Here is a 23,212-nt window from a genome sequence, read left to right as displayed (position 1 = left end):
GGCCCGGTGGAGTGCGAGGGAGGCGGCCTGCTCTCCTCTCGGTGGGCTCTGAGGGGGGCGTGAAGGGACGGGTTTGCCTCTCTTACAGGTGCCTGTGGTGGCCTCTCTGCACTGGTGGCTGGGGCTCTGCGTCTTTGTGGTGAGTTAGGGTTGCAGTCGTAATGCTTGTCCTTTAACGTATCCGTGTGCCTCACTCTTTCTGTGTCTGTGGTAGGTAACTTGGGCAGTTACTGCTTTGGCTGCAGTGATACCTGCTGGGCATGTGAAAGCTAACTAAAGCATGGCATCTCCCTGCGCTAGGTCATTGCTCTCTTGCAGCTATATTACTTTGGGGCACGAGTGGCACCCATCTCAAATTATTTATCTGTAAGTGTGCTGGTTGATCCTCTTCATCTACCTCGCTGTCTTAGAAAATGCTGCTTCTCTAAAGTGTCAAGGGATCCTCTCTGTATCTTACCATAATGTAGTGATAGCAAGAGACAGTGTGATGCATGTGGATTAAGCTACCATTACGATTATGGTGCAGTAAAACCCTGCTGCAAAGTTATAGAGTTATCTTGAACAGAGTGGCATTTAGGGGTTGTTATGTAATGATCAGAGCCCCTTAAACAAAGGATAAACTCTTTCTGTCAAGTCTGCCTTCCTGCTTACAAGACTCTGGTTTTTCCACAGTTGCATTTATACTGGCACAAACTGGGAGATTAGGAAAATAGTTCTGATTGTAATATTAAGCCAAAAGGCCCCTAAGGGTTATGCTGATGAGAGAGCCTTCTCAAAATATGAAGGCTATTCACTTGCATAATAGTTGGGAAGTCCTGCCCTGTATGTCAGGGAGAACAGCAATGCAGTAAATGGCGATATCAGTCAGCTACAAAAAGATATTTGCATTCTAGCCTAGACTTACAGTCAGTGGAGAAAAAAGTGTGCTGTCTCTGTACTGATTACAGTAACAACCATAAAATTTATGGTTGAAACCATATTAGCAGCTTAGAACAGGATGATTTTTAAACTCTGTAAATGTTTGTGGAGTAGATGTAACTGTTTAGTCGGATATTGTAAAGGAATATTTGGCTCCAAACAGGTTTGAACTGTAAGCCATTACAATAAAGCATTAATAGGTAGAGTATTATTTGGTATCAAATTCTTGCTAAGTTTAACAATCATATACTGTTATTTCAGGGTAACGAAGATAGATTTTTTTTTTTTCTCTCTCTTGTGCCCCCCACCCTTTTTAAATCTATTATTATTCTGCCTGCAGTCTGTTCCCCAGATTTCTATCCCTTATTTTGATCAAAGAGCAGATCAGGTTAGCTAGCATTGATTTATTTCCAGCAAAATTCAAAATCTTACCACTGGCAGGTGAGAGGAAAGAAAATATTATTCACTGAGCTTTAATTTTTAAAATTCCTCTTAAGAGAAGAGGTTTTGCAGCCTCTGTTCTTGGAGGTTTTCATACCAGACTGGTAAAGCCCTGAGCAATGTGGTCTGACCCTGCTTTGAGCAGGAAATTGGAGCAGATGACTTCCTGAGATCTCTTTCAATCTGAATTATCTGATATCCTGTGTATCAAATACAAGTAGGATTTGTTTGCGTTTACTTTTAAGGAAGTCTGTCATCTTCTGTTAGCTTTAGATGGAGACATTGAAATGCTGGTGTATGTCTTGAAAAAGTAATAAAAATAACTGGTGTGCACGTGTTGCTTTTTTGTGCAGAACATGGATTCACAGAAGGATGTTCAGCCTCCAAAGCAGCAGCCGATGATTTACATTTGTGGAGGTAAAGAGAAGACATCACTGAATTTTTCTACTTATTCTTGGGGATTTCATATTTTAATAATGGAGAATAGATAATCATTATGTCAATAGGAGGATATAGTGGACCTGAATGGTCTGTTAGGCTTTCTGCACTGATTTTAGAGTGGCGTAGGAGTAATTCAAGAGAACGTCTGCTGCTGTGTAGAGGTCCCACCTGGCGGGCACTTTCTCTAAGCGTCCGCTTGTGATGCGGATTTTCACAAGTAGACCTTTGTGGACTTTCTAGTCAAATTTGGAGACAGTATTTTTGGTAATACTGAAGTGTGGGATTCAAACTTTCTCTAACTGTAGACAGGCTAAAACACTGTTAAAATCTAGGTTTTTCAGTAGTCACGTTCAGAGACGCGTCTATGAAATATTTTATCTCTTTTAAGAAAATAAGTGTGGGGATTTGGGGGATTGCATTAAAGCTTTCATTAGTAGACGCTCTAGTGGTATCAAGAGTGGAATGTATTCTTTGCTGTAGTGATTTGGTGATTATAGCAAGATTCTCAGATCTTAATAAATTAAGTGAAGTTTGCCAGTCATGTCCTGTGCACGGAATCTTAATTGTTCAGCTCTTAGCAGAACAAAAATTATTTTTTTTGCCACAGATAGGAATGTGAGTGTTATGACTTATAGAATTTGTATATTTGCTTTAACAATACTTTTTATTTTTCCCCCACTTCCTTTCTCTTCCTCGATCACAACAGAATGTCATACAGAAAATGAAATAAAGGCAAGAGATCCTATCAGGTGCCGAGAGTGTGGGTACAGAATAATGTACAAGAAAAGGACAAAAAGATGTATCCTTTTACCTATGCACTTGAATGCATTTTGGAACTTGTAGGTGGAGGCAAGAAATATTTTTCCCAACTTTTCATTGTGTTTTTGTTATAGGTAAGAATTTTTCAAGGCCATAGAATCAATACAGTAGAGCAAATTACTGTAGGGAAATCTCCACAATGTAGTGGAGGCCTTGTTTTCTTCCCAGATGCTTTCCCTCTTCTTCTCTTTTAATGCAAAATATAATAAGCCATGGTAGTTTTCTGGGTGCTATAGTGCAAATGGTTGATGTAATATGTCCTTTAAACAAAAGGAAAGTGTTGTAGGGTTAATTAAAAATTATCTCATTATAATAATTCAATAATTTTAATAAATTTTATAAATTAAATTTATATCATTAAATTATTTAAAACTAATAAATGCTTTTGTGAGATTTCTTGTAACTTTAGACTTATTCAATCTCTCTTCCCCTCCCCCCTCTTCATTTCTCTGGTATTTTTTTCCCATGTCACTTTTTTTCTCCTTTAACTGTACTGTTATACAGTGGTGGTTTTTGATGCCCGGTGATGTGAGCTGAAGATATGGTGACTTTATATTGCAGTTCTATATAACAATATTTCTGTTAACTTTGCTCTGTAAATTCTTTTGTGTACAAATGCATACTTTTATTTGTGTTTTAAGATTTTGAAATTTTACACTTTAATGTGACACTAAATTTTGTACGTTGTACCTTCCAGTAATATATTTCTCAAGTTGTGGCTTAAATTGTAGTCAGAGTATATATCAGTCTTCTAAATTCAGTGGTATTGTATTAGCTTTTAAGTCGTGCTTAACCTTGTTTTCATGACTCTCTCATGTGAATGTTATGTGTACTTGAACTGTGTTAAATGTTCTTTGGACTTAAATGAATTGCATAAAATAACCTTGAATTGTGTAAATTCCATTGAAAATAAAAGGAAGACTAAATAAAGTTAGGTTTGAAACAAGTATCTAGATTTCAGAAGAGGAAATCTCAGAGGACTCTAGAGCAAGTGATTCAGGAAGTGAAGGAATCGTGAAGGAAGTGTCAAAGAATCATCATTCCCCCCAAAGAAGGGGTGAGGCAGGAAAGACAAATTAAGAAGCAGTGTGTAAACAGAAATTGCCAAACTGTTTTGTGGCTTGGTTGCTCCTAAGGAAAGAAGTAGGACTGTAGTATAAGGGTAATTTACGTGTGGTTCCAAACTGAAATAACATCCTGCTTTGCTTTTCAGGTGAATTCTCAGGAGTTGTATTTATACAGCCATCTTTCTACTGAAAACCTGTATGGCCTTCATAATAAAACTTTAAGATGGTTGTTTTGTATTGAAGAGCCAAGACCCCTTGGATCTGTTTGGTTGTTGGGAGTGTGTGTTAGGTAATAATAAAATGTTCTTTTTACTGAACTGTATTACAAGATGCTGCTGGATTGTGCGTGATGCAAATGTTGTCTCCTTAAATGCTTGCAACTCCAAACTTCGATGGTAGTGCTAACAATGCTGTTAATGGTGAGGTCATACATATTTGGCTTTTATCAATCTTAATAATGAGAGCCTTGCTGTGGTGTGTAGTGATGACGTACAACTTGGAAATGAATGGGTACACTGAGTTGTTTTAGGGGGTGAGGCGTTTTGGAGCTGCTTTGTTAAGATTTTCCACCTTTCTTATCTGCTTTCTTCCTTGGAAGCCAAATCCTCAACTGTGAGGAAACTCAGCCTTGTAAAAACGTTTACCTGAATTGAGCAGTTGGTTGTGCTTGCGCAACAGAAAGAAAGGGGTAGTGTACTTAAAAAGCTCTATGATGGGTGGTGAGGAGGAGGTGAAGAGCTGCTCACTGAAGTGTGGCAAGTTCAGGCCCTCTAAAAGGGCAGGGGGGGAGTATGCCAGTCTGGGGCACTGCATGCGTTTGGCTTGACTGCATTCCACTTTTACCTCAAGTCATCTCTTATTATAACAACGTAGAGAAAGGCACCCGCTGCGCCCAGGGCGAGGGGGAGCAGATCTGCCTTGGAAAGTAAGACCTAGGGCGCTTCGTTTTTAGTGAAGCACCGTGGAAGCTAATACGCAGTGCCAGCGTTACAGCGGGGCAGGGCTGGGGACACGCTGTATAAAGTACTAGGTGGCGCGGACCGCGGCGCCTCCGCGAGCCCCCCCTTTTCCCGCCGCTGGCGACCCGGGGCGGACGACAAGAGCCGCGTCATGGCGGCGCCCGTCGCCGAGCCCCCTGCGGCGCCGCTCTATGTCCTTCCGCCATGCGGCCAGCTGCGCATGCGCGGAAGCCAGCGGGAGGCGGGGGCGGCGGAGGCGGTCCTGGCTGAGGCGAGGGCGGGGCGCGCCGGTGTCGCGGAGGCAGCGCGGCAGGTGGGTGCCGAGCTGCGGTGGCCGCGGCGCGGCGCGGCTCGGCACGGCTCGGCGGGAGCCTCGCAAAAGGGTGAACGGGAAGGGGAGGGGAGCCCTCCGCTCGCCCCGGCACTCCCACACCGCGCCGGTCGCTTGGGATGTGCGCGGCGAGGCAGGCGCCGTCCCGCCGGCCGCCATGTTGTACATAGCAACAGTTGCTAGGCACGGGCTGGACGCCGCCTCGGGGGGAACGGGGGCCCTGGCGCTCCCGGCTGCGCTGTGAGGGTGCTGCTTTGGGCTTTTTTTTTTTTTTTTTAAAGGTAGATTTTATTCCTACCCCCTCTCTGTAGGGGCGCAGGTATGCTGGAGCAGCCACGGAGCAGGGGTCGGCTCGCCGGCGCCCGGGAGCGGCCCTCTGCGGCCCGGCGGAGGGGAGCGCGCCCGGTGGGCGCGCCGAGCGGTGGGCCCGGAGGCGAGATCTGCCCCCGCCGCCTGGCAGCTGCGCTCAGCGCTCGCAGGGGGAGCGGCCTTGCTGCGCCCCGCTTCCTTGGGCTCATGCCAACGCTGAAACAGTTTTGCAGTTTTATGCCGTTTGTCCTTTTTGGCTGTTTCCTGTATTCATCCGTCTCTCCATGCACGTTATTTCTTGTTTTGTACAACAGTATTAGACTGCTGAGGCAGAAAGCTGTCTTTATGTGATATCTAAATATGACCAGTTATTATCTAAGTAATGCTCTGTCATAAACGTTATTTGTGCTACTACAAACCTAATGTAGGTAATTATGCTAGACACTAGACCACATTATTTTAAGTTTATAGCAATACTTCATTGTCATCACTTACTAGCTGTTCCTATGATACTAATTTAAAATAAATGATCGTTTCAAGTACTGTACAGACAGAAAAAAAAAGGATCACCTTCTGCTCCATAGAGCTTAGAATGAAAGCAGATAGCAAGGTACAAAGTACAGGGACACAGGGACCGTCTGCTTTGACCACCTTACTTCATCAAAGATGTGGACTTACTGGAAAAGGTCCAGACAAGTTCAGATAAACAGACTTAGAAAATACAGTTTGTGAGGAAAGACAAACAATTGGATTTATTTTGGCTACAGAGAAGACAACGCTTACCGTTCTGTAAGATACAGTGAGTTGGTTTAACATCTTGCCTCTGGGAGAAGAAAAAAAAAAAAAAAAAAAGATCCTGCTCTTTCTCTTTTATTCCCATCATGCTTGATTAAAATAAGTAATACTCTCCAGCTGTTGATCTTCTGCTGACTCCCGTGCCTTTGGACTCTTTCATAAGCCACATCCATTCATCAAAATCTAGGAGAATTATGCTAGCAAAAGGTTTTCTGAGTAGAGCGCACTCAAGGAGAGAGGTCTGCAGAATGCTGCAGCTGGTGCAAAAGATGAAGCAGAGCTGTATGCCTGGGAACAGTGAAGAAGAGAGCAAAGCAAAAGCTTTCTTCTGTTAGCAGCAGTGAGTTATTACTTATGCATAGCTGTCCATAAAATTCTTGGGTTCTGGACTCACCTTAAAGTTACGGCTTTGTGAAACTCCGCAAGCCAAACTCACAGTTTCCTGACATCAGAATGCAGAATTTATGCTGATTCTTTAATTTTACTATGTTTTATGTTCATTGATTTTCTTTGTAAGCTGGTTTAACTATTTAAAATGACAGCCACCTAACACAGAAAATAAAACGAAATGCGGTAATTTGGTAAATGCCAGTGGGAGTTTGACTGTGAAGCCCCGAATGAGATAACAGGAGGGCAAGCCTTACCTTATCGATGTCCGTAATTGATTGGACTGGCTTAGCTGCCTGTGGGATTGCAGGCTAGGGATGCAGTTCCATGATCGTTTTAAGTTGGCTGAAGTGTAGGCTGTCTCTCTCTCTCCCAGCAGATCAGTGGGAGTCTGCAAGAGTTGACATAGGCTGGATCCATTAGCCTGGAAAAATCCAGTTTACGGTTCCAAATTACAAAACTGATAGTGGCATTTGCACACAATGGCTAACAGAGGACGAGGAAGTCCCTGAGGGGACTGAAGAGAGAAAGAGCTCTCTATGAGCTGAAGGTGTATCACCAAGAAGGTTTCATAAAGGTGACATTTTGACTTTGACAGAAGGAGACTCATTATCTCAATGCTTTACCTTTTTACTTTAAACATGGTCATTGAGTTTACATCTTACAAGACTGCCCTTTTAGAAGGGCTGGAAGGAAAAGAGCACGAGAACAAAAGCTCCATGGAATCTTCAAAGAAAATCAGAGAAGAAATATGCTTAATCCAGAAGAGATGAGAAAGACACAGTTAGATTTCTGCAGTAAATGAATCACCAGAGTAGAAAGGCAGAGAAGCAAAAGAAAAATGACATTTAAGTAAAAATGTGGTCAATCATAGTGAAGAGGCCTTTAGAGTCAAGGGAACATGCTGACAAAGTACTGTTTATGAGTTTTGATCAGAGAGATGTCATTTTCAGTTGAATAGGGGAAGACATTCTGGATTTTATCAGAAAGTGAAATCTTTGTATCTAAGAACTGAAAGTGGGAAGCAATTTTTTTCCAGAAGTTTTTAGTGATTGTGTTTAAGGAAAAATAAGGAGAGTTGTAGGTATAAATATGAAAATTTTTCTTTAAGCAGCATTTCTGACTCGTTCTGCCTCGCAGAAACAGTAGAGTTGTATGTATTCTTTTTCCAAAACACATCTCGTATATAACCTTATATCTGTCAGTAGCGCTCTGCTAAAGAAGTCTGTGAGATCCAGGGTTCAGTTTGAAAATGTCTCTTTTGTGGTAATAGGTCTGCTTGCATAAGAAAATATTATTTAGAAGCATTGGCAGGACTACTCCTTACATTAGCATTGCTTCAAAATATAATTGAATCCCGAAAGAATCACTCTATTTTTCTTTAAATATTTAGTTATGGGTGATAATTCAGTACCATCTTTGTTCGACCAAGGAACCACTAAGACATATCAAATACCTATTGGTCACCTGGACTACAAATTCATTGAAAAATGCACAGATGTTAAACACCTGGAAAAGATTCTCAGGGTATTAAGGTAAACTTTACCTTTTTTTTAAACTTCATTATTAATTATATTCCTGTTCTGTAAAATTCACAGGGACTTCGGCCTACGTATTCTATTTGTCTTGAACCTTTTTGTGACTTACGTATTTAACAATTAGAAATTAAAATGCAAAGTTTAAGTAATTGTGTTAAAAGTGTCCACATGATAGCATTAGAAATCCAAGTCATCTTTTAATCCACCAAACAGGTTTAAGTAATTCAGTGCCAGCTTTTTCTAAAATGCTGCCTCTGGATCTTGGTTCTGTCATGAAACTGTCTTGCTTGAAGGTCTATGGTAATTTCACATGTCATGCTTATTTAACTTCTGCTGCAAATGACAAGAGTATTTTTTATTAGCACTGCGATGATAGTTTTTGAACTGCATATTTTTGTACTTTAGAAAGTGAGTAAAAGTTAACTCGCTATAAATTTCTCATCAAAATGCTATTACATGTAGTTGAATTCAGTTATGGCAGGAAAATAGTCTTCGGCAGTCACCGTGGAATTCCTAGAAATATTGAGATTTGTGGGGAACATTGTGTAGTTCAGTTCTCTTTTTGTAACTTTTAAATTCTGTCCATCTATTTTAAAGGTCTGGTGAGGAGGGATGTTATCCTGACCTTACATTATTTTGTGAAAAGCGTATTGAGCATTTGCACCCAGCGAGTAGAGCTCTGAGAAAAGATAAGCCTGCAGCCACAGCTTCTGATTTTACAGCTGAAGAATGGGAAACAATTAATGGTGAACTAATGGTATAGCATAATTCTAATTTATAGCGTTTAGTGATAGGGGTTGTAATTACTCTGACATATCAATCTTGGATGATTGTTCAGCTTCTTAAGCATAAGCAGAATGTGATTATTTGCTAGTGGTATAGCATTTTAGTCATCAGTCTTACATACTGAGATGTATTTGATAGAAGAAATGATCAGAGGAGTCTCATTTTTAATTTTTTTTCTTTTGAAATAATGCCACTGAATCTCGAATTTCCATTATAACTTTAAAGAAGTTATATATAAATAACTTTTAATTCAAAAAAGCACAAAACCATTCCAAATTACTTTTAGGAAATGCATTTTTCACAATATGGAAAGCAGCATACTTCAAGAAGATAAGTAGATGCTTTTTGTTTCTTTCTGTATTTTTAAGATCAGTTATAGGAAAGAGTGTTTATAGCATGTTCTAATCATGCCGTGCTATTTCTGTTTGAGAAAATTTATTTCCACTCCCTTGAAGAAGAAGATTCTCCAAGCTCTTGTGAATGATCAGAGGCACCTCTACTTTTTTTGCATATTTTATGATGATTCCTCTTTTTTGTCCCTAAAAACCCATAATGGTTGTACCAGGAAGGTGCAGTTATAACTGCTATTGAGTTTGTCTTTATCCTTCCTTGAATCAGCAGAAAGATTGAAAGAATTAACCCTTTTAGCTTAGAGTCAGGAACTTAAGCTTGTGCTTCAGGGTTTTTTAAGCCTGGTCTTTTTTTTCCCTGCGTTAAGAGTAGTGCATTGTGAGGATAGTTGTTAGGGTCATTGCAGACTCTGAAGAATATCTGTTTTACTGCTTTAAGGCGCAGATAATGTTATTTATTGCCTTTCAGAGCTGGGTGACAGAAATGAATGAAGATGATTATAAATCACAGTTTATTGAAACAGATATACTACATGAAAGACAAGATAACTTGCCTCCCATTCGTTGTTCTAGCAGCTGTCTTCCTGCTAATCAGGTATCTTCATTTTTCTAAAGCTGTATTTTTACAAATATATGTTAATTGTAGGTTTTTCTAGAATCAGAAATTTTTGTTTGTACAAACTCGTACTCATTGAGCCTTTCCTTACAAGATTTATTTTGATAATCAGAAAAACAAAACCAAAAAAACCCTATAAATTCCCTTGCAAGAGATGAATGCGCAAACAAAAGTGCCTCTTTAGTATTAGCATGTGTCTTGTAATAATGTTTTAATTCTAATCGGGAATTCATTTCTGAAGCAAACCTCCTTAAGCTCCATTTTATGCGCTTTGATTCTCATTTCACAGTGTTCTTAAGCTCCTTTTGGATGAAACTATACTAGGAGATTTCTCCAGCTGCCAGTAGGCATTTGTTCCATTAAGTCAGACTGAAGCTAGTCCCGAAACAAATACCCTAAAATACATACTGTATGGATATTGGATCCTCTGCACCAACTATTTCACTGTATAGCCCCTTTTATGTTTGGCTGCACTACTGTAAATGTAGCCTTTGACTCCCCTTATTTTATACCTGGATTTGGTTTTCCTGCTTCGTATTCTTAGAGAGCAGCCAAACTCCTAATTTAGCTTTACAGCATATTTAACAAATTTTCAGAACTACAATGTAAACATTTGAATTTCTTCTAGGTATTAGTTTCTTCATTTTCATTTTCATTTTTCATTTATTTACCTGCCCAAAAAAATATAGTGCTGTAGGAGGCGTTGACAGAAGAGTAGGTGTGGGAATGGGATTTTTTTTGAGTTGTTAGATGTTATCATGGATGGCTCCAATCTGTTTTCCTCTCTTTGTTTGGAATTCTGGGACCTTGTTATGATGAATTCACTAAAAGATTTTTCCTTTTTGTAGTTATACATACAAATTCAAGATGTTCAAAATGTTATGAAAGGATCTTTACGAATCACATGATCTTTTCTATTAATTGTTAATTTAACAATCATCTTGGAATACTTATGTATTAGTAAATGTGTGAGTTCTGTGTTGACGAGAACTACTTACTATCAGCTAATATTTAGACACCAGACCAAGGTACTGGGATAGCTATGCCCTCTCCATTATTTGGGATTCTAAGAGGCTGGGAATTCTACTAGAAAGCTTTATAAGTGCTTATTATTGAGATTAATTTTTTCATTAATCTATCTCAGTTCACATTTTGCAATATAAGTTCCTCTTGGCTATCTTATTTTGCTGAGATGAAAAGTGCCACTGTAACTTGATTACTCTGGGTTTATGCCCTACATGAGTGTTTCTTAGAACATAAAATGGTAAATAAAATATTATGTTAGCTCAGTGAAATCAGAAGTGGAATATTAGCATAAACTGGTGGAATGTGCCTTAAAGTCTAGGATATACAGTTTTACTAAAGAGGATATGATCTTCATTTCAAAGTTTTTATCGTCTTTATTCTCCGTAGGACCTTTAGGTAGTAACACAGTTTTTGTAACAAGGAAACCTAGGTATAGCTTTATGCATTATCTGTTGTATATTACCTCCTTTCCTTTTGTCCAAATAGACTGCCTCAGAAATAACTTTAATCTTATCTGAAAGAGGGAAGGGAGGCCTGAAATCGAGTTTTAGAATTCTGTTTTTCATATAGCAGTGCAATTATACCACCACTAGATCACAACTGAGTAAATGGAAGCTTTTTGTACAGTCTACACTACATCACCTGCGATATCAAAGCTCAGAAAAATTGGATTAACACACTTTAGTTGCTCTTTGTTTTCTTTCTTGCTGATAAACTGCATGTAATCTAATAGTTTTTAAATATGTTTTACTAGTCATTTAGGACTGTAATTCTTTTTTAAACTGGGATCACATAATTTTGTAACATGATATCAAGAGTAAAGTTGGTCTGATACGTTCCTCCTATTAGAAAGAAATACACAATCCTTCCATTTAATGCGTGTGTTATTTGATTGCAGACTGCGTATATTTAGTTGACTTGATGCATAAAAAGTCCTGTTATCTTATGTGAAGTCAGTCCTGAAAACCCTGCGTGACCCCTACCTAAGTCAGTGTATTATGCCAGTGGGTACAAGTTTGACAGATGAAGACATCTGTTTTATCTGTAGCCAGATAATCTTGCTGATGCTAAATGTAGCTACAGTTTCAATTTACTGCTAATAGCTTATATCTTTGTATGGTTCTTTCTTCTTATAAAGTTATGGGGAAGATTGTCCACAAATCAGTAGATAAAGAGTGAACTTTATGCGGAATTTCCCTCTTTTAGACAAAGGGGAAGTTCATCTGTCTTGCATCTCTGTTTTCATTTCAGGCTGCGCAGTACTTTGTGGTTACATCTATGGTTCAAAATAAAAGGGGATCGGGGAGTCAGCTTTACTGTTTGTGTCCACACTGCTAATTACTAGCTTTGCTGTCTCATGCTTTCCAGGACAGCACTAAAGCATGGGTTTAGAGATACTCACTTAGTATCCATATGGATGAGTTTTTAGCGGATTGAGGTTCCTATTCCCAGCACAATTTTCTAATAATTTTCCAGAAAGATTTGTGTCCTCAGATACCACCTAATGCTACAGTCCAGGGCATGTCACATACTCCAAATTTCACATTGAAAGAATCCACTGTGATGGTCTGTATACAGAATCACAGAATGGCCAAGGTTGGAAGGGAGCTCTGGAGATCATCTAGTCCGACCCCCCTGCTCAAGCAGGGTCATCTAGAGCACATTGCCCAGGATTGCCTCCAGGTGGGTTTTGAATATCTCCAGCGAAGGAGACTCCACCACCTCTCTGGGCAACCTGTTCCAGGGCTCAGTCACCCTCACAGTAAGGACATTTTTCCTCATGTTCAGATGGAACTTCCTGTGGTTCAGTTTGTGCCCGTAGCCTCTTGTCCTGTCACTGGGCACTGCTGAGAAGAGTCTGGCCCCATCCTCTTGACACCCTCCCTTCAGATACTTGTACACATTGATCAGATCTCCTCTCTGTCTTCTCTTCTCCAGGCTAAACAGTCCCAGCTCTCTCAGCCTTTCCTTATAGGAGAGATGATCCAGTCCCCTAATCATCTCTATAGCCCTCCGCTGGACTCTCTCCAGTAGTGTCATGTCTCTCTTGTACTGGGGAACCCCACAATTGGACACAGTACTCCAGGTGAGGCCTCCCCAGGGCTGAGGAGAGGGGCAGGATCACCTCCCTCGACCTGCTGGCAACACTCTGCCTAGTGCACCCCAGGCCCTCATGTTATTTCAAATATTCTGAACTGAAAAAGAACAGTGATGAGCTGATACAGATTAATAATATCTCAAGCCACCACGTGGGGCCCAAAGGAGAACGAGGACCTAACTCTGTGTCATGTGAACTGAAGCTAGCCTATTTCACTTGACCTTTCATCCAGGAATTGTTCACTGGCCATCAAAGTTTATGGGATCTGTGCATGGTGAATTCTGGCAAAAAAAAAAAAAAAAAAAAGACAAGGGCCAAAATTTTTAGTTCTTTGCTTCTAATATAAAGTACGAGAGAAGAGCTAACACAGGATGAAAACAAACTTTTCATGAAAGGCTCTTGGATGGGATGGAATATTAGTGACTGAGAAATTCCTGACTCTGCTAGAGCTGCAGCTTGGTTACTATGGTCCCAAGAATATGAAACCTGGAATTTTAAGGATTTGTGCATTTTTAAGTCAACATTTCTGTCTTGTTCCACCAAAGGACAAGCTGGCACTTCTCTCCCTATGCTACAGTTGCATTAATGTAAATACCTTATGAGTTTTCGTCTGAAAGTTTCACTGCTTTTGTGGTAACTGTCTGCCTTCCTATTTAAGTTATGGAATTCTCTTTCGAAAATAGGTGTGGTATTTAATAAATGAGTGAGTTCACAATATACATCAGGATACATACATAGTGATAAATCAGATTTCCAGGGAGCCCTATTTAGGCATCTCCACTTCCAAACATGCATTAATCCCTAAATATATAGTTGTCATTTTCTCTAGCTTCTTGAAAGATCAAGAACATTAAGAGTAGTCCTGAAGTCACATACTCCAAAAGTTCATGTAAGCTAACATAAATATATAAATGTTAGGTTACAGATAGCCTAAAGTGTCTACAGGAAGGGTCACATTTCCATTATGTAAATTGGTCTGTTTATAGCCAAAGGTATAAGTATTTCCTTGTTACAGCGTCACTACTTGTAAAGGTAGTTTAAGAGGTTGTGGTTTGTTTCTTTGGTTTGCTTTCTCACATGCTTAGTTGCTGGTTCAAATATTTAGGGATTGCAGTGTAAGCTGTATCAGATTGTTTGAACGCAGGTGCGTGTCAGTCTGCAACCCCACAAACAATTACATTGGTCTAACTCCAGGAGCGATGGATTGCAGGGAGAGCAGGGCTGGGTGGCCAGGGCAGAGGGGGTGGCAGTATTTTGAAGTGGCCGTGCCCCTGGGGAGTGCCTGTTTGGAGCCACACCTTGTTGTTAAGTACTATTGGAGTCGGCAAGCGGGGAGGGGCAGTTCAAAAGCATAGTGTCATGACAGAGGTACAAAAGATTCCACAGGTACCGCCCGGCCGTGGAAATAGGTTCCATTAGCGTAGGACACCAGTTGGTACTGGAACTGATTGTAGCAGGAAGTTCAGAGAATAAATTTTGGGTAAGGCAAATCTTAATAATGGAGCTTGTCCAAAAGATAGAATGTAAATCATCTTGGGAATTAGCTTGATGGGAGTGTGAAATAGTCAAAGGAAGTACAGAAACTCTTTGGAAGTCAAACCAAACTTTTATGTTAAGTTGGTTTAGAGGCTCCAGGGGCTGTCAGAACCTGTGTATTCCATTCTCTCGGGAATGGCAGGCCTAAAAGGTTAAGCAGAGTCCTCCTTTGCTATGTTGAAAGGGCTGATTTGGAACGTGACAACACAAGATACTGATTAGGAAGAGCTGTCTCTTATCAAAAAGTCTTATCCAGCACTTCTGTGGCATGTAACAGGGCAGTGGAGAGAAAGTGTGAGACTGAAGATCTCCGAATACAATATGTCAAATACATAAAAGATTTTCTTTAAAGCAAGATAAATGAAGTTTACAAGACTATGTTGAGATCAGTCATAAACAGTGTTACTTACAAGTGATATGTACTGCAGGAACAAACAAATAGGCTGTGAATGTCCTTTTCTAAAAACTGTCTTACAGGATGGCTGTTTCTCTTTCAGAACAAAAGTTTACAAAGCAAACAAAGAAACAAGAAAAATGTACCACGGGATTACAGTGAATGGGACAAGTATGTTATATTCTTTATATTTAAGTTTTTCTTAACTCTTATTTATTTACTTATATAACAATAGAACACAATTATTAGGCTTTTTAAAGTATTTTCCAGAAACTTAATATTAAGGTCAACATTTTCACAGAATTATAGGACTTCAATGAAACTTAGGTTTTTCATAATAGATGTTCTGTTAAAATGGAAATGATGTAATGTGGTGCTAACAGCTGAAAACAAGTTAGCCTATACCTTGTTGTTCAAGCTGACTGAAATACAGCAAGACAACAGAAAATAGTAAGTAATTTTGTTTCAGATCTCATTTTCTCTTTCTGCGTCTAAGATGTAAAATCTAGGGAGGTACATAGAAACACGGAACTAAAAATAGCTTAATTTACCAGCTTTTTGAAAGAATTTCTAAGGTTGTTTAACACACGTTCATAAATTTTATCTTCTGTGTATCTAAAGCCACAATTCTAAATTGGAAAGAAAGTTGGTGAATCCTTATTCTTGCACTGAGTCCCAACAGCGTCAAAGAATAAGCTTGAGGCAGGTGCATTAGTTTGCTCAAATGTAGTTACGCATAATCAGGTTTCAGAAGATACCTGACTACTTCTAGGGTGGGTGGAGCTCTGATGCAAAGGCACTTTCTGCATCATGTAATGAAGGTGTAACAACCTTCCCCAATTACATGACAGATTCATGCCCCCAAGTTGTGGAGCTGTGGAGAGAGGATGCGCATACATGTCTGTTCTGTACAGTAGCAGCTTCTCTCCAGCTCCTTGAATCTGGAGTATGATGCTGTAGAATCAGAACGATGATGCATAGGTTTCCAGTGCTGCAGATGGGGAGGTAAATGCAGAGCCTGTGGGGTGTGAGTAATGAAACTCTTTCAGTATCTCGGAAAAACTACAAAAGCCCTTTCTGCATAAGACACTGTTCTTGCAAACAGTTGTGCCTATCAGTTTCATGTATATGGATTGCAGAAATTGGGAGCTTCCTATTTAAATGTGGATGAATGAAATTTGTTATCAAAAATAACTTCTACAAGAGTTTATTCTTTCATCTCTTTCTCCTCTGTATCTTGTTGTTGTTTCTGCAATTTGTTTACAATGATATGTATGTCCTCAGTCTTTAAGTGCTTTGCCATGCTGATAATATTACAATTGTTCGTGAATTTTCCCACAGAATGTATGCTTTTGTAATACTTGTGTACTGAAACAGAAGTCTTTTGAAGGAAATTGTCAGGTTTGAAGCATATCCTGTTTTCAAAACATTTTGAAGATCATTTCCAAGTCATCAAATCATGTTTAGACAATTCTGAGCAAAAAAGTTTCACTTCATATTTTAAAAACATTTAGTTTGAAATGTGGTTATTTTATAGCAAAAAGCTAAAAATAAACTTGCAAAAATGAGAATCAAAATGGACCACAATTGGTCTTATCTGAAAATATTTTGAATTGCATAAATTTTCAAAATTTCAGATTCTGTCCCTATTTCAGATGGGAATTATTCAAATTGTCAAGATTATTGTGGAAAGCAAAGGCTATTTCTCATTAAGTCCTAAATAGAATAGTAGTGTAGTGTTTCTAGATCATATAGGAGCTGATTATTACTGTATTTGTTTTCTTGGACTATGGCAACAATATTTATTCAAAAAAAATTCCTAAACACCTTTTTCAAAAGCCACTTCAGAGTAGCCTGGGAAGAGCCTGAGATGCTATTTTGAAATCCCTCTCACATTTAAAGTATTAATCACTTTGAAGCCATTTCTTAGATATTTATGACAGAAGTTAATACAGGTGTTTGATAGGACTGAGACTAAGCCTGAAGATGCGGTTTCTTAAATTTTACCTGTCTTCTGTTGCATGTAGTTTATCGAAATTTGGGGAGGGGAGTGTTCTTGTTTGTTTGTTTGTTTTCTTAACCAGAAGGGAGGAGAAAGAGGGGAAGTAATACATTTGTATATGAGAAGCACAAAAAACAACACAGGGAAAAGAAGTAAGACTTAACATCTTTTATCTGGCTAGTCATGGATAACTGAACGCAGATGACCTTTATCACTGATTTCCTTTGGTTTATAATGAAAATGTAGTATGCCTTTTTCATAGCAGAGGAGGCATGCATTCTTGTATTTGTTATTTTTATTAATTTAAGGTTCGATGTGGAAAAGGAGTGCTCTAAAATTGATGAAGGCTGTGACGAAAATAACTCCAAAGCAAGATTCTTCACTAGACCAAGTTTACCTGTAATTGATAAGAAAATAGATACAACAGGTAATGACTTAGAAGTATACAGTTTTTCTTTTCTTTAATTGTAATACTGTGTAGCAGATTCTGCACACAAATTGAAGAAGTGCATTCCAGAGGAAAAAGTGTGATTTTTGGATCTGAGCCCCTAGACATGATAAAATATTTATGATGTCAAGTGAGAAAAATGCCGTCTTTGAAAAAAATCTAATCTTACTATTAATGGTCAGTTGAAATATTTATATTGTATATAAGTTAGAGAGAGGTAGGTAAAGATAGAAAACTTCTTCTATTATAAACAAAGATCTGTTTGCTACCAGCAGTTAAGGGGGGACCTCTGGAATATATAGGCTTTTTGATATTCCTGGATATAGGTTCACAAACCACTTGCATTTTGTATTGTAAATTAAATGTGAAGTGTAAGAATTTAGGTTTTTATTATAGAAAATGAAACACAAACTTGTGTTTTAATAAGCTGTGTTCTTTGCAATTTTTAAAAATAATATACAGAAGATGACATTCAAAATATTTAGCTGAAAAGATTTTGATAGCATCTATGCAACTTGTTAGCTGTTGTTATATATGAATATTTTTCTCTAGGCATGACAAAGAAAGACAAGATCTTTATTGCTACTCGTGAAAAGGAAAAGGGCAATGAAGCCTTTGCTATTGGGGATTATATGGAAGCAGTGACATATTACACTCGGTGAGTAAATACTAGTACATTCCTTTATTTTAATGGCTGTTACTTGTGAACATTACATGTAGAGCAATCAGATTATGGCAACTTTTTACTGAAGTAATAGCTAATGACAATTAGATGATTTTCAAAAGGCAGAAAGACTTGACAGAAGAATACTTAAAGTACTTAAAGTACATCCTGATATTCATTTTTATTACTCAGGAAAAGAAATAGATGATAGTAACGGGACAAAACTTACAGGTCTCAGAGTTATTCAGATTTTTCAAAACAGCTGAGAAGCTACAGCAAGTTGATAAAAGGATAAACAGCATGGTAAGAAATTAATTTAAATGCTAACAGATTTAGTGACAAATTAATAACAGAGATAATCCTACTAAGATGCATTAATAAGTAAAATTAATTTATTTAAGCCTTCTGTTTAGAAAAAAAAAATTCATTATGTGCAGCTTCATCATACCACTGTAATTAGCAGTAGACCAGAAGAAAAAAATAGTAACACTGGATTAAAAAAATATGAGATTCTTACAGGTTGCTTGCCTTAATTAGTACACTGTGAATTACATTCAAACTTTGAATTTATTTATATAAATAGAGATTGCTGCTATAGGACCTCTTTTATATTTTTTTCAGAAAAGTTCTAGGTGAATGGGATCAGGTATGACAGGAGGAGAAAGAATAGTGTTTCAGTTAAGATATCTGAATGCTGCCTTGGAAAACTATATTTTTTTCTATGTTTTTCACAGTGTTCAAATATAATGCCATTTATACAAACGCAGATTTTCATACGAAGCCAACATTTGTTTCTCGTTTGCAGATTACCCAACTTGAGACACAAAGTGCTGACCACTCACACCTAAAACTGAGGCTAATGGAAACTCAATTCTGTGTTGAACTCTTTCCTTTAAAAGAGTAATCACTTAAAAAAAAAAAAAAAAGCCCTAGATGTGTCAAAGTGGTCACTTAGAATTGGAGAGCGCGTGGGAGTCTTGACCTGTTAATTACCAATGTCTAAATTGAGGGCAATGATATGACACTACTGGGAAATGAAGTGTTAAGATAATTCATAGGCTATGCTATTATCATGGCTCGTCCTTGGAAATTTTATGAAGAAGTTAACGTGTCTCTGATCAGTGCAGAAAAGTACACAGAAAATAATGAATAGGAGTAAATTGTGTGTAACAGGATTAAATATTGAATAGATTTATGTTTAGGAAGCACTAAAGGCTGTTTAGGTCACTGAAGGATGCCAGGTTTTGTGGAACAGGTAGTTTCTGAAAACTTAACTGGAGATGATTGATGTATATATGTGCACAGAAGTATTGTATTTGTATTGCTGAGGCTATCTAAACTGAGACGTCTCATGTATATTTTTTTGGTTTTGACTTGCAACCCTAACATTTTTTATTTTTTTTAACATGTGAATATCAAAAACATTGCAGCTGTATTTCATATACCTATATATATATTAGGTATATATGGATAAAGGATACATCCATAAAATAAAAGTAAAAAAAAAATTCCCTGCTTTTTTTGGCCATAAATCAGACATTAAGAATGGGCAGAAACTTCCCTAATGGAGAAGTCTTTCCAAATTGCATCACCATAGGTATTGTACACCTTTTTCTGAAATATTTGGATAGTGCTCCTTAATACTGTTCTAACTGGACCTTTTTCTAATACCATCTGAAAATTCCTATTTTCTTACATTTAGAAATACTTAAATAAAGTATATTTTGGAGTGGTTGATAGTAGTCTGAAGGGATTATGTGTATATGGCTAAAAAAGGGAAAAATAGTAAATTCCAGTATAAAAATAAGCAGGGTACAGTTACTCATTCCGTTTGTTCTCTAGTGAGCTCTGTTGTTGTAAGCTGAACATAGATAGTCTGTTCTATTTTAGTCTTTTTGGTTTACAAGGAAACCGTAAATTTCCCTCTCATTTCCAAAGAGATTCAGAATTCCATTTGCACAGGTCATGCTCTGATATAATTCTATTATGTTGATATAATTTTAAAATAAATAGGTCTTACCTATTCTTTCTCATGTGAAATCATATTGCTCAGTGATTTTAGTTTTACCAGAGAATCGTAAAATAATTTAGGTTGGAAGGACTGGAGGATATTTTGTGCAAACTGCCTCTTAGAGCAGGGCCAAGTTAGATCAGGTTACTCAGGGCTTTGTGCAGTTAAATTTTGAATATCTCTAGAGGTGGAGACTTCACAACCTCTCTGGGCAGCCTGTTGCACTATTTAACTACCCTTACAGTGAAAAATTTTTCCTAATACCTGGTCAGAAAATCCCGTGTTGCAACTTGTGTCCGATGTCTCGTCCTATCAGTGTGCCCTTCTGAGAAGGGTCTGGCTCTATCTTCTCTGTACCCTCCCACTAGGTAACTGAGAACAGCATAAGACCTCTGAGCCTTCCCTTCTGGCTGAACAAATGTAATTATCTCAGCCCCTCCTCATCAGTGCTGCATGTACTCCAGGCCCCTCCAGGGGCCTCTGCTGGACTGACTGCAGTTTGCTAGTGCCTTTTATGTACTGCGGAGCCCCACACTGGACATAGTACAACAGATGTCATCTCAGAAGTGCTGAAGAGAGGGAGGGCTGAGGGTAAACATTACCAATAAGAAGTGAGGCAAAGAAGGCACTGAGTACCTTTTCGATGTCCTTTGTCACTAGGTCCCTTGCCCCATTGAGCAGTTAGCTCAGAGTTTCCTTAATCTTTGTTTTACTGATGATGCACTTTTCAAAAGCTTCTCTTGTTGCCCCTCACATCCCTTACTAGTTTCAAGTCCAGCTTTGACTTTCTTAATTCCATCACTAATGCGTAGGCAGTGCCTCTATATTCCTCTTGAGTAGCCCATCCCACTGCCATCTGCTGCGTACTTCATTTTTGTATTTGAGCTCAGGCAAGAGTTCCTTGTTTGTCTCATTTGCCATGCTTGCTCAATCTCCTCCACCCTGGAAAGGATCGTTCTTGTGCTTTGAGGAGGCTGTCCTTAAAGATCAACCATCTCTCCTCGTCCCCTTTGCCCTTCAGGGCAGTCTCCCTGCAATCCTGCCAGGCAGACTCCTGAACAAGCCAAAATCCTGTCTTCTGAAGTTCAGGGCTGTAATTCTAGTGTTCATATTGCTCACTTCTGCCAGGATCTTACACTCTACCATCTCATGGTCGCAGCAGCCAAGGATACCATTGATTCTCACATTCCCAACCAGTTCTTGTTTGTAAGTAACAAGTCCCAGTAGAGCATCTCCCTGCTCAACTTGTTGATCACGTGTGTCAAGAAGTTGTCTTCAGTATGCTCCAGAAATCTCCTAGATTTCTTGTGCCTTTTCAATTTGCCCTTCCAGCATTTATCAGGGTAGTTCAGGTCTTCCGTGAGATGCAAGGCCTGCAACTGTGAGGCTTCCTCCATTTGTCTGAAGAAGACTTCATCTGCTTGCTCTTCTTTGCCAGTCTGAAGCCGGCAGTTACTGTGATGTGACCATATTGGTCTGTCCTCTTGATCTCGTCCATCAGCTCTTGATGGGCTTGTTGCCTGTTCCAGGACAAACCTCTGCACATTTCAGTCACTCCTGTGACTAGAACTCCACTCGTCTTCCTTGCCCTCCCAGCCTGTTCTTCCTAAGGAGCCTGTATCCATCCATCACAGCACTCCAGTGAGGCAAGCTATCCCACCATGTCTCTTTAATCCCAGTGAGATCATAGCTTGACAACTACACATGGATTTCTTATTCTTCTTGTTTCCTGTGCTTTGTATATTTGTGTACAAGCACATGAGACAGTCCTCCAGTCATGCTACTTTCAGAGAGAAAGTGGGAGAGTCTTTTCCAGCATGCCGTCCCCTGGACGCTTCCATGTTGCTCCCACTTCTCTTTAGGTTTTGGCTACCATCCCCAGTGGACCTAGTTTAAAGCTCCCTTTGATAAGTTAGCAAGTGTGTCGTCAAAGATGCTCTTGCCTCACTTGGTCAGATGGATCCCAGCCATCCTCATTCCTCAGAAAGGGTTCTGTCATAAAAGCCAAAGCCCTGCTTACAGTATCATCCGTGCAGCCAGGCACTCACCTGGAGGATTAATGCACTTCTACCTAAGCCTTCCCATTTTACAAGCGAGACAAGGAGAAGCCCAGCCTGGGTCCCCATGCTCTTCAGCATAGCCTCCAGAGCTCTGTAGTCACTCCTGCTACTTGTGAGTCTTCATTTGGCAGTATCGTTGGAACCTACACGGATGGGAAGCAAGAGTTAATAGTTTAAAGGCCAGATGATCCATGGCAGCTTCTCTGCATCTCAGATCTAAGCCCCGGCAAGCCATCCCAAGACAGTAAATCTCATTGGTGGCTGCCTCTGTTCCTACAGGAAGGAGTCTCTAACCATGATCATTAATTAATATCAATATTAATATTGTTTTAATACTGTTTTCAGCTTGAAATAGTGAAGTGTTTCTACATTCAGGTTTTCTAGATGTAAGCCTACCATGATCAATTTTCTGTCTTTTTCAGGAGTATATCAGTATTGCCCACTGTGGCTGCATATAATAACAAAGCTCAAGCAGAAATCAAGCTTCAGCACTGGCACAGTGCTTTGCAGGATTGTGAGAAGGTGCTAGATATGGAACCTGGCAATATAAAAGGTAAAGTGAAATATAAATTTGCCTTCTTGCATATTAATTTATTTCTAGCAAAAAAAAAAAATGGTACAATGTGTACAGTGGTACAACAATCCAGTCATGTTGTCGTTTGACTTCACTGAGCTTTGAATCAGTTCCAAATATGAAGAATGAAACGGATTAGTTCCCCAAACTAACTTTTAACAGTAATTTGGGGGTTAGAGCAGTTTTATGCAGCCTGTTCTGTTGGTCTGTAATGGTTATTCTAATGTAGTAGCGTGGGACTAACTCTTACTCTTCGTATGATGATTATAAGCCCTCTTGTATTCATGCAGTGCATTGTTGTCCATAATATCCACATTGAAGTATTAATCACCTTAAAAGCAACATGAAAACAGTGAAAGGTGCTGGTTTAATCCTTTGTGTAGGTAAGTGCTTGAATATAGCTAACCATACTTGCATGGGAGGAGGGGAGAAATTGGAAAAATATAAAGAGATCATTCACAGTTCATGATCACTATCTCAAATGAAGGTGTCGTGTCAAATTGCCATTATTAAAAAAGATCAAGACAGCAGTAATCAGTAGCACCTCATTTTGAGGTAAATACAGACTTTTAAAAATCATTTTACGCTTATACTTTGTATACATAGAAAAATAGTGTGGTGTTATCTTCTTTATGCTTTAAG

The 23,212-nt window shown here is 39.0% G+C and overlaps 1 protein-coding gene and 1 non-coding gene across 2 annotated transcripts in view; both read left to right on the top strand.

The window, feature by feature from the left end:
• LOC104144790 (RNA polymerase II, I and III subunit K) lies at positions 1–2,644 on the top strand. Its single transcript, XR_011139264.1, has 3 exons — positions 1–139; positions 1,713–1,776; positions 2,507–2,644. It is a non-coding gene; the product is annotated as an RNA polymerase II, I and III subunit K (transcript).
• A 2,253-nt stretch (positions 2,645–4,897) lies between these two features.
• SPAG1 (sperm associated antigen 1) overlaps positions 4,898–23,212 on the top strand; it is a 49,015-nt gene continuing 30,700 nt past the window's right edge. Inside the window, exons 1-8 of the mRNA XM_068932926.1 lie at positions 4,898–4,958; positions 7,861–8,002; positions 8,603–8,762; positions 9,611–9,736; positions 14,915–14,982; positions 17,122–17,240; positions 17,814–17,919; positions 22,419–22,549. Of these exons, the coding sequence (XP_068789027.1) occupies positions 7,863–8,002; positions 8,603–8,762; positions 9,611–9,736; positions 14,915–14,982; positions 17,122–17,240; positions 17,814–17,919; positions 22,419–22,549 (850 nt within the window). The 5' untranslated portion in view covers positions 4,898–4,958; positions 7,861–7,862. The remainder of the gene's footprint in view (positions 4,959–7,860; positions 8,003–8,602; positions 8,763–9,610; positions 9,737–14,914; positions 14,983–17,121; positions 17,241–17,813; positions 17,920–22,418; positions 22,550–23,212) is intronic.

The sequence above is a fragment of the Struthio camelus genome, chromosome 2, assembly GCF_040807025.1.
Source record: "Struthio camelus isolate bStrCam1 chromosome 2, bStrCam1.hap1, whole genome shotgun sequence".
In the NCBI taxonomy this organism is placed as follows: Eukaryota; Metazoa; Chordata; class Aves; order Struthioniformes; family Struthionidae; genus Struthio; species Struthio camelus.
Note: the sequence above shows the minus strand (reverse complement) of the source record. Positions and strands in the feature narration are given on the sequence as shown.